Consider the following 12,396-nt stretch of genomic DNA (forward strand, 5'->3'; position numbering starts at 1 on the left):
AAGAACTAATTACTATTATTACTACTACTACTAACAACTACTACTACTACCACTACATGTACAAGAAAAGCACTGGTTCATTGTATTGTAGGAGTAGTATTGAATATTTCAATATTGGTGATAGAAAATAAAATATCAATATACACTTCTAGTTAAAAAACAATGCCAGTAATTTGAACTCGGATCTTTTTTCCCAACACTTGTCAGACTCCTTCAAGTGAAAGGTGAAGATAAAGAACAGTGACCAATCTCATCGCTCATATAAGGCATACGAAATAAAGAGTGACAAGGAGGAGTAAGCATCCCCTGTCGACCAGTCACACGACCCGTGAGCCCTATATCTTGATCAGGTAAGCGGAGCAATCCGTAGTCAAAATCAGTGTGCCAAGAACGGCCTAGCGATTGGTATGAAACACGTCAGACAGCATTTGACCCAATGATAGGTTGTATTGACAAACTACATCATTATAACGACCATATAATTTGCGAAATGCTAACTTTAAACGAGACTGTTGAAACTCCTGCACCATCAACTTGTTTGTCATTAGCCTGACTCGATTAAAAAATTGATCATACCCAGAGTAAGCTCTTGCGTGCAACTATGAACACTATATGCAGGTGATAATGGCATATTGCCACATTTAAATATGGGAAGTTGACGATGGAGAAGCTGAAATCAATCTGTTTGTCATAAAGTTGAGATGTTAGTTTGCTCATTTCCAATAAAATATTTAAGTACGAAACAGATGTGGAGGACTCCATGGTTTCTTTTATCTCAAGTTCACATGAATATAGTGTAATAATTGTGATGCACTCTGTGAGGATGCAAATAATTACTTTTTAGAATGTCCTGAGTATAACAATTATAGACATAAACGTCTTCATAATATAAATGCAATTATGTCAGAAAATGATATACGCGTATCCACTAATCTATTACACGGTATTATTTGGAAATCCTTATATTGATTTTGAAACAAATAAGAAACCTTTTGAACTTGTGTACAGATTTATTGCAATTATCAAAAGATTAAGATAATCTTCAAATATATTAAATATATTTTTGACTTATCAGAATGCATCAATACTCTATTTATACTTGTATAACTACATTAAACTGTACTACGTGCAAATATTATATGTCTGTTATTTGTTTCCATGTTGACTCCAAATTAATTACATTTGTTATACAATTTTGTACATAAACACCTACAGTTTGATCATTAGGGAGAGGGCTCATATAGCTAAGCTGCCCAATCCCATCAACTCATTGAATAAATATTGTTTGAATCAAACCCGAACTCACCAATATTGCGATGAAGCCGGTGTAAGAGTAACCATAGATGGCACTTTGATATGTTTTGTATCGTATTGCATATCCTCCCTCCTATGGGGTTAGAAAGCATGTAAGCAGTTTATCAGTTAGGGATTTACGCAAGAGTAGTATAGTGAGGGACATTATAACCACAGTTGTGGCACGTAACAGGAATTTAGCGCCAAGAAGGGGGTGGGGGTAGGGGGTGGTTAGGGATGGTGAGAGATTAGAACCACTTGTTCTGGAGAACAAACTACTAATGATCGCTAATGATTTATGTTGTAATTTTAAAAGAGACAAGTCAATCTGTCATCAAATAATTAAGATGAAAATTATTCCTTAAGGGAGTTACGAGATTGACCACTGTTCGTTATCTTCACCTTTATAGGAGTTATGAGATTTATCACTGTTCGTTATCTTCACCTTTATAGGAGTTACGAGATTGATCACTGTTCGTTATCTTCACCTTTATAGGAGTTGTGAGATTGATCACTGTTCGTTATCTTCACCTTTATAGGAGTTATGAGATTGATCACTGTCCGTTATCTTCACCTTTATAGGAGTTAAGAGATTGATCACTGTTCGTTATCTTTACCTTTATAGGAGTTATGAGATTGATCACTGTTCGTTATTTTCACCTTTATAGGAGTCATGAGATTGATCACTGTTCGTTATCTTCACCCTATCATTATAATCATGGAAATCGTTAAACTGTCAACTGTGAAAATACTGCTTGTAATTTACAAGCTGGTCCTCTGATAGAAAATCAAATATGTGATCTATGTGGAAATATTTCTGAAACTGTATTTCATTTCTTCATGAATTATCCAAAATACAATTTACGAAAACAAAAACTAATCCAAAGATTTAGTAATTTGCAATTACCATTACTTATCTCTGAAACTTATTTTGAATGGAGATAACAATTTTACGTTCAACCAAAACATTGCAGTATTTTGACTCGTGCGTGAATTTAGCTGTCTACAAAGATAATTGTGTTATTGTCATAGAACCAATATTCGTTTTTCTTTTTTATGTATCATTTTTTGTTTTTCCTATGTTGTGTCTTCTGTTGACTTATTTATACTGTACAACTATCAATTGCCTATGTAAACTATCCAAATAATTTCATACCACACACCTTCCTAATAGTTCATTGCAATGTTCAAATTATATATATTCTTTGAGTATGTATATACTCTAATGTCTGTACTTTCTACATATAGGTCGTTCCTGCTGTTCATAGTATTTATAGGCTGTTGGATATTCAGCGCCACCATAATCATTTGTTAGTTTCGTTTTAAAACATTCTGAGTAGAGAGATATGAGGTAAGCCAGCTTTATTTTTAGATATCTAAGATTTAGGAATATAACTCCTGCAAACACTGTCCTATAAATCTGCTTATTACTTTGTTTAATCGCATATATATTTATACGTTCAAGTCAATTAATTTTCATTCGATTTACTGTTTATATTCTTTGTTTGTAAATATCGTTAGTGTCCACCGCAAGGTGGCGAACACTAGGGGGCGCCATTTGGAACATTATCTTTTTGTAATCAAAATCTGTTTTGAATTCATTCATAACAAAATGATTTTTGTCTTTACGAAAATATGTTATTTATACTTGTTTTTATAATAACTTCATTTTTGTGATGACAAAGAAAGAAAAAAAAAAAGAAATGACAAAAAGAAATGTTGTTATAAATTCAAATTCTTTATTGGCGCAACACATCAACAAGTAATGGATAAAGACATCAATACAGACAGGTTACAGGACTTGCTACATGAGAATATATTTCGGACCACGCAGATTGCACAAGACTACAATGTAGTATAGCAATCCACAGGTTTTCGGTCTACAGCACGCAAACTACAATGAATATATATATATATATATATATATATATATATATATATATATATTCAATTTATTTTAACTTGATTTCGAACATAAACATTTCACAATGACATATCATATTGCAAAGGATGAAGGAAAGGAAGGACGACTTGGTTTTACCACAGGGACAGGTAATTTTGTCTGTAATAATCATAGTTGGGGTCTAAGCCATACCACCCCCTGATAAAAGGGGTGGTATGTTACATACATGTACCTACATGTATATTATTATTATTACAGACAAAATTACCCGTCCCTTTGGTTTTACTACCTGCGTTCTATCCCCCACTTTTTTCTATTCATGATTTTTTTAATGAAAAAAATGTAGTTTTCCCAGCGAGACGTCCCATCACTTTATCTAACGAGAGCAATATTAGTACGATTTTTTTAATTAAAAAAACCCGATAAAGTTCATGGAGATCGCTTGGGGGTCTAATTACTATATATAACTTGTATATAGTAATTAGGCCTCCAAGCGAAATAAGTGCCTGTGACTGTGATCTGTCTCATCAATACATATATAACTGTTTTATCTGTGGCACTTTCAATGAGAGTGAAATAGCAGTATCACGTGATCATATTCACATTTCTATTTTTTTCTCTTTGGTGTGTTGGTGCATATCAATGTTAACTGTATTTTACACAGATCACCACGTTTATGATGTGACACTCAAATAATGGGGATACCATCATTAATGATCCTTTGTGCATCTTTAGTTTCGTTTTCTTTGACGCAGAATTCAGGTAAGTTTACCTGCACTTGAAAACTAAAGGTTTACTTTTGTTCTGTATTTTAATTGAGACCTATACCTATATTTCTATTGGAATATATATCTATTTATATATAAGCGGAATACAGGGCAATTTCCCGGGAAACCAGTAGAAATACCAATGAAAATCCCAACAGCAGGGTTTCTCTGAGGCTCTCTTCTAATATAAGGTGAAGATAATGAACAGTGATCAATGTGTCATTATTCTAAAACTGTTACATGTTTACAGATGTACCTCGCCGGTGTGTGATTATACAGGACAAACAAAAGTTATCCTTGCCACGAGGTAAGCTAGTGAGTTTTTCTCTGGTTGGTATTGATGATTATTTGACATGGATTTTTAAAACAGACTACTCACCAAGGAAGACTTCCTGGAAGCACTCACTTTGTACATCAATTTCTAACAATAGCTATATCACTAGATAGATACGGATACTTTATGTTCTTTAAAAAAATATAGAATTTGCATACAGGGTAAGATGTATATTTGCATAATTGTGTGGGTTTATTCTCTTCCTTCTTTTTTGATAGTTGTTCCAAGTTTCCTGACAACGGAAGACAAAGGGACATGTCGCACACCAGGTATATCATATTTTTCTTGGTCGCATGTCACTGATTGAAAACTTTATGAAAATGACGCGGATTTCTTGGATTGCCATTGTACGTCTTAATGCACTTTAAGTACACTGTGACAAATTCCCGTCTAAAATTGATGACCGCGTACATAGCGTAAATTAATCTCACGCGGAAATTAAGTATCTCTACAGTGTGTAAATGAGAGACAACTTTGAAAATTAATTCTTGAGGTAATAAGAACAGGTGCTATCATGTGGGATATAATTAGAACGGGTGCTATCTCGTTGGAGGCAATTAGAACAGATGTTCTCTTGTGGGAGGTAATTAGAACAGGCGTTATTGTGGGAGGTAATACGGACATTTGCTATGTTGTGGGAGGTAATAAGAACAGGTTATCTCTTGTGGGAGGTAATACGGACATTTGCTATGTTTTGGGAGGTAATAACAATAGATGCTATATTGTGGGAGATAATAAGAACAGGTACTCTCTTGTGGGAGGTAATAATAATATATTCTATGTTGTGGGAGGTAATAAGAACAGGTGCTATGTTGTGGGAGGTAAGAAGAACAGGTGCTCTCTTGTGGGAGGTAATAATAATATATTCTATGTTGTGGGAGGTAATAAGAACAGGTGCTATGCTGTGGGAGGTAATAAGAACAGGTGCTCTCTTTACAGATAGACAAGCTTTACGATGTGGTAACACGGACGTCTTCATCAAGCCTGAGTGTGTATGTTCCTTTTATAATGTGCACGAGGCAAAATATCATTCTCACACAGCTTGCCCAAGAGGACAAACTTCAGACGACGTAACAAAGTTAAGATGTAAGTACTAAATCAAATCATGCATAATCTTTCATAGATTTCATAACGCATCTCAAAATACTGACATTATTTTTCAAAATAAACATGTTAAAGAAAGATGAACATTTTGAGGTTGATTTAGTTCGTTAGTAGGAATTTCCTTTCGAATCATATTACATTATTTATCATAATTTGAAGAAAAATGAATGTGTGCTATTAGATAACTGTCCTAGGGTATGGTAGCAATAGTTGAATCATTGTTAGCTCACCGGGACGACTACCCGGAGAGCTATTGTCATGACCCTGGTGTCGGCGTCACACTTTAAGGAAAAAGTTTAACATGGGCTATATCTTTTGAAATAGAACCAAGGGGGATAGGGTTTTGATATTTCACATATAGATGCCTCATGAAGAGATCATTGGTTTGGTACCAAGACTTTCGACCCTATGGCCTTGGACTTTGACCTACTTTTAAAAGACTTTAACAGGGGCTATATCTTTAATTTGAACTGAGAGTGATAGGGCTTTCATGTTTCAAATATAGAGGCCTCATTATAAGACATTTCTTTTGTTTCCAGAACTATTGATCCTGAACTTTGACCTTCTTTTCCAAAACATTAACATTGGCTATATCTTTTGAACCAAGGGGATAGGAATTTGATATTTCATATTTACATGCCTTATGACTAGGCCTTTGATATGGTATCAAAACGTTTGACCTACTAACCTTGGACTTTGATATATTTAAAAAAAAAACTTTAACCATTTGAACTAAAGGGATAGGTTAAGTAGATTCATGCTTTCCGGAGAGCTACATGTATGTTTTCTTCTGATAGCCTTGGTTTTGCTTTGAAGACTTCAATGGTTGGGAATATCGCAAAGCACTGATTGAAGTTATCTTGAAACTTGCTCAAATCTACATTCTCAGGGAAAATGTAGGCCCTCATCATTTATAGAAAGCTCTGTACGCAATATGTATCCTGTTTTAGGTCCTGATTGTAAAAGGTACAGCTTTGATAACAAAGGACCATGCACCAATGGTGGAAATTTGACCTGTAAAGGCGATGAAGTGGCACCAATGATTACTTGTGATTGCCCTAGTGGGTTTTCAGGCATGTTTTGTGAAAATGAGATGATAAAGGTACTAGAGATATTATATTCCTACCAGAGTCATCGGTTACGTTAAATGATACGCTATATTCAAGCTTATTTTCCATGTACTGGAGTCATCGGTTACGTTAAATGATACGCTATATTCAAGCTTATTTTCCATGTACTGGGAAGGGAAGTGCTTTCATTTCGCTGTTATCTAACACACGAAACTAGAGTTTTTCACATTTTTGCAAAAACCGTTACTTCCACTTCAAATGTCAGGGCTTAGTGCAGGAAAAATGACTACCTATGTTAAACGTTTGATGAATTGACAGGTTCAAGAATCAAACCCACAAACGAAGCCCCCCCCCCCTTTTTTTTTTTTACATGGGTTGATTCTCTTTGCTAAAAGATGGCAAAAATCAAATTTCATCCAAATTTACCAGATGACCTAAATAGTTTTCAATTATATTCAATATTCGATATCATATGTATAATATATTTAAGGAATAGATTTCATTTTTGGAAATACATCTGTATATGAGGGCATGTACTGCAACGCTTTACGTCATTCCTTATGAAGTGCGTTAGGCCACTGATAAAATGTGTTGTGTTTCCGCAAACCCGACCGATCCTAAATTATAGCCCCGACCCTAGAATTTTTTTTCGATATTTAAAAAAAAAAATCGTCATTTTCCCGGAAAAAATATATTCCCGGTTCTTGGTTTTCGTTTTAGTTAGACATTGAGATGAAGTCATTCAAACGCTTTAATGATATACAAAATTGCATGGTATTGTGTCAAGCGTTTAAACAACATTGATAATGTTTCTAACTAACAGCATGGATGATGGTTGACCCAGCGGCTAGTACCTCCATGCGTGCTCACGCAACGGTGATTTAACAATTGAAGTTAACAGACGGTCGAGAGACTCTGCCAAGTGTCATGTTTTCATAGAAGACATTCTTTTGTTAAAATTGCCAACTCCTATGTTGTTTTTACTTTTTAGACGGTGGCTATTTATAGCCATGCACTGTCTTATGCTATCGTTTCAGCGGGCATTACTGTGTATACACGGGGACCCTAGTTTTATATGGAGGTCATGATGCAGAGTGACAGACATGAATGTCCAGTCTGTCAAATTTGTATGCACATCCTTGGTTTCTGCTGCAGTTCTAACTGAAAACACTATGAAAAAGGCCGCAAATAAAGCAGTGAGCGCATCTGAGTTGTTCATGGCTGGTGAGAGCCGAGAGGAAAAAAAGATGTGCAGATTGTTTTTAAAATAAAAATTTATGTCCGGTAAAAAGTTTTAGCTGGAAGAGAGTTGGATCCCATTAGGATAAGTGGGATCTGCACAGACTGTCTTCCTACCCTTGTTCCATTTAGATTGTGAAAATACATTCAGAAATGTATTAATAATCTTAAAATATGTTAATGATATTGATATTTTGGTGATGATTTAATATATTTTTTCAAAACCATCACATTATTTTCCTGTCATCACTGTTCGTTATCTTCACCTTGCATCCAATAGAAGTATTCCTATGACAACCAATCTAAATGTAGAAACAATATATCTGGTACTTGTAGAGCATAGTGGCATAGAGGAGTTAACTTTGTGTTTTATGCTAGATATATTTCATTGAAAAATACAGTTTCTTATAAAACATCTGGAAATAATCTTCAGCCAATAACGGGTGAAATGTTATGATTGAAAGTTTACTTGCAATGCAGTTTAAGCAAAATTTTATTTTGAAAGTATAAAATTCAATAGAAAATTTAACTTGTGCAGTAATTAGGGCTATACGGACCGTGGATATTGGCCTGGATAGCTCAGTGGTTAGAGCACCTGACTAGAAATGCAGGGGTCCAGCCAAAGATTTTCTCCTTCCCATACTACATTTGGTGCCGTTGACCACCCCTGGTGGTGCAGGTTGGCCTGTCAGGGGAGAAAAGAACCTGGGTTGATATTGAAAGACAATTATAAAATTATAATTGATCTTAAGGAGGGAGGAATGTAGTAATTAGGGCTATACGGACTGGATAGCTCAGTGGTTAGAGCACCTGCCTAGTAATGCAGGAGTCCCGGGTTCGATTCCCGGTCCAGCCAAAGATTTTCTCCTCCTTCCTATACTACACTTGTTAAAGTTTACAATGTTTTTGCATACTTTGAAAAAATAAAATTAAAAAAAAAATTTATTTCCTATCTACCTACCCTATTTTTTTCTGGAACGTTAGCGGAAACTCAAAATTTTTTATCATTGGCCTTAGCGCGTCATGAAAACTATACTGGCGTGAAGCGTTGCAGTTCATGCCCACATGTATTTTCAAAAATGAAATTTATTTTTTAAATTTACATTTTACTTTCATTTCTTTCGTAATTTCCAGCTTTTAAAATAGGCGTACAATATTTATCAAGATTCGTAGGAATATTGTTCACATCTATATTGAATTCATGACAAAATTGCTATCATTATTACTGGTAAAGTGATTGAAAACAAAAAACAGTAGAAATGTACGCATGTGCATGTAGTTTTCTTTCATTTTGACTGTTTGCTCTCTGTAGGTGACAAGGATTTGTGATAGGACTGAAAGTTCGTCTCATCCTAATTTGAATAATTGTGACATCACGAAAAAAGAATGCCTTACTTACAGTGAAAACAAACGATATGTTTTCAAATGTAACGAAACTTCAACAAAAGAGGAGAAACCGGGTAAATGTATTTCTTAAAAAGCAAAGACACAACACGATTTATAATGTAATGACACAGGACGATTTATAATGTAAAGACACAAAAGCATTTACAATGTAATGACACAGCATGATTTATAATATAATGACACAACACGATTTACAATGTAATGACACAACATGATTTATAATGTAACAACACGACACGATTTTATAATGTAACATAACGACATGATTTATAATGTAATGACACAACACGATTTACAATGTAATGACACAACACGATTTACAATGTAATAACACAACATGATTTACAATGTAATGACAACACGATTTATAATATAACAACATGACATGATTTATAATGTAATGATACAACACGATTTACAATGTAACAACACAACACGATTTATAATGTAATAACACAACACGATTTATAATGTAATGACACAGCATGATTTACAATGTAATGACAAAACACGATTTACAATGTAATGACACAACACGATTTATAATGTAACGACACAACACGATTTATAATGTAATTACACAACCCGATTTACAATGTAATGACACAACACGATTTACAATGTAATGACACAACACGATTTACAATGTAATAACACAGCACGATTTATAATGTAATGACCCAACACGATTTACAATGTAATGACACAACACGATTTATAATGTAACAACACAACATGATTTACAATGTAATGACAACAAGATTTATAATGTAATGACACAACACGATTTATAATGTAATGACACAACACGATTTATAATGTAATGACACAACACAATTTTAATGAAGTAAATTTACTCGATCGTTTTGTATCCAGGAAGTCTGCCTCTCTGCCGTGAAGTGGAAATCATACTGAGGAGAGTGACGACAACAACAGAGGCAAACAACCCCAGTGATCAGAATTCTGCATCAACAAGGTTTACATCAAGAGCTGAGACTGTTACTTCCTGTCCGATATTGAGTATATTAACCGGTCTAGTTTTGAAAAGTCTGCTGTAAATCTTGGGGTATTTAAAGTCACTTTGAACTTTTATTCTGATAAGGGAGAAAAAGATATGTATGTAACGGATTGACTGAAAAAATTAACTTTAAATCCAATTTTCTACACGTTTTAGGATATTATTTAATTAGAAATTAACTTTAAAATCCAATTTTCTACATGTTTTAGGATATTATTGAATTAACATTAATACAATACTACTACATTGACTACAAATGAAGTATATCTATTTTGTAAACTGCTACATGTATATGGGGATTGTGTATTCATTAAATAATATATAAAACTAATTATTTCGACACCCTATCATGTAAAATGCTAATCCAATGGCCAATATTAAGCACAGATGCATGATGGGAAAGATTTTTCAGACGGCTAAGTTCTACTGAATATCAAGAATCACTCAGGTTTACGAATCCGTTACAGACTCGTGATTTCTATATTTTGCTCATTTTCAATTGTGCCAAACACAGAAGGTAAAATTATTGTCATTCCTCAATGGAAATAGTTACTGGTATTACCATTCTAGATCTGGGGAATATCATGTCGTCAACTGATCTCAGACTTCAATGCAAACTCGCATGTAATTGTAATTGTACAGATAATAAAAATAGGATATCAGTACACGTTTAGATTTATAGCGAGCGCAGCGCTGGCTCGTACTGCGAACTCTAATGACTAGAGCGCGGGAAATAATCCGAGCTAAATCTCAACCTCTAAGAAGAATTTTTATTTGACGCCAATCCCAGAAGTCCCTCGTACAAAATGGCGCATGGTTCGATTCGTAAAATAATAATAATAAAAAATCTTTGAAGTATTACAAACCTTTCTTATTTGAAAGGAAAGGATGACAATCATATTCTTTCCCCTTTCTTTTTCTTTTTAAAATATTGTCTAAAGAAATGTAAACAGTCACGTCACAATTACCAGGATACGTCACAACACACTCGTTGCATTTCCCGCTAAACTGGTTCCTACATTGGCGAGAAGAGCAAGACAGTGAACCAGATCAGTTTTCCTTGTTTTCAATATAAATTTTTTGAAAATGTATTCACATATGCTGCGCTCGCCCCAACGGTCACACCGTAATCATATTAGCGAACGAGCTCGCTCCAATGATTACGCATATGAGTCACGTGATTTGCTCTTCATCAGCTGAAAAAAGATGAGTATTACCCATAATGCTTCTGGAAAAATGTCGCCGTCACTGCGGTATACTTCATGGACAAACCCGTAATTAAAATAATTAGATTGTTTAGAAAGTACCATAAACGTTTTTAAAGTCCAGACAAGCTTTCTTATAGCTTCAAACGTTTTGTTTTTGCTTGGTTTGAGAGAAGAAGGAAAAAAAACATTGCAGCTAATATGACGTCACATTATAACTGTTTACATCCACCGCGTTATATTTCCCGCGTTAAATGAAGTCGAAGACGCGGATAAAATGTCTATAAGTTGTGTTGCAAGATGTTAATGGGCTTCGCTCGTCTCAACGGTCACACCGTACAACATATTAGTATTACGGTTAGAGGTATGATAATTAAAAGAGACGACCCCCTCCCCCCCCCCTCCCCGATCTTTCTCAATATTGTTACATCATGATTCAACACAGCTCTGTGTATTGAATATCCCCCTGCCGGTCGCGGTGGCTGATTGGTTATGTAGAGCCTTCGCTGCAGACCTGGGAGGTCATGGGTTCGAGTCCCATGTCACACGCGTAAGACAGTATGTAGTGACGGATCATTTCAGTGGTAAAAAACCGAGGAACGGCGAGAGGAACAGTTGTGGGACTTTCGGACAAGACTAGAAACTGGAGTCCCGTGTCGCGGTACACCTTGGCCCTATAAGTAAATAGACGGGCCTGTGCACCATGCACAGATCAAACTTTGTAACCCTTCATCTACAACCGGGGACGTCTCTTTAGGAATTGTCATACTGAGTGAAACAGACTTCTCATAAGTTTCGTTATGCCTTTCATTTCTTAATTCATTTTTTCATGAACTTGTTATATATTTTATGTTTTGTGTAAAATATGTTTTATTGGGTATCTTTTATAACCTTCAAAATAAAGAATGTTTTCGAGTTCTTGTATCTTATGTTATAGTGTTGTTAGACGATGGAAGGGTCGCGGTAGCTGATATCAGTGGTGAGAGTGAAAGCTTCGTGGCCGGGAGGTCGTGAGTTCGAGCCCAGTGGCGGATTTAGAGGGGGCGCAGCCGGCGC

The 12,396-nt window shown here is 35.1% G+C and overlaps 1 protein-coding gene across 2 annotated transcripts; it reads left to right on the forward strand.

The window, feature by feature from the left end:
• The first annotated feature begins 220 nt into the window (after positions 1-220).
• On the forward strand, positions 221-12,258 carry LOC125670073 (uncharacterized). 2 transcript variants are annotated; one of them, XM_048905031.2, is made up of 9 exons: positions 221-350; positions 2,542-2,644; positions 3,861-3,958; positions 4,214-4,270; positions 4,516-4,566; positions 5,222-5,383; positions 6,352-6,503; positions 9,023-9,170; positions 9,994-12,258. In XM_048905031.2, the coding sequence occupies exons 3-9, from the start codon at positions 3,892-3,894 to the stop codon at positions 10,173-10,175; spliced, it is 819 nt and encodes a 272-aa protein (XP_048760988.2). In that variant the 5' UTR covers positions 221-350; positions 2,542-2,644; positions 3,861-3,891; the 3' UTR covers positions 10,176-12,258. The 2 variants fall into 2 exon arrangements, with proteins under 2 accessions (XP_048760988.2, XP_055996900.1); XM_056140925.1 differs by having other exon boundaries at positions 332-350; positions 5,237-5,383.
• The last annotated feature ends 138 nt before the right edge of the window (positions 12,259-12,396 follow it).

This window comes from Ostrea edulis, chromosome 1, assembly GCF_947568905.1.
Source record: "Ostrea edulis chromosome 1, xbOstEdul1.1, whole genome shotgun sequence".
Taxonomy (NCBI): Eukaryota; Metazoa; Mollusca; class Bivalvia; order Ostreida; family Ostreidae; genus Ostrea; species Ostrea edulis.

Coding starts and splice junctions, on each gene's coding strand:
- LOC125670073 (XM_048905031.2), top strand. CDS start 3,892: ATGGGGATACCATCATTAATGATCCTTTGTGCATCTTTAGTTTCGTTT. Junction 3,959..4,213: donor TTCTTTGACGCAGAATTCAG/GTAAGTTTACCT, acceptor ACATGTTTACAG/ATGTACCTCGCCGGTGTGTG. Junction 6,504..9,022: donor GTGAAAATGAGATGATAAAG/GTACTAGAGATA, acceptor TGCTCTCTGTAG/GTGACAAGGATTTGTGATAG.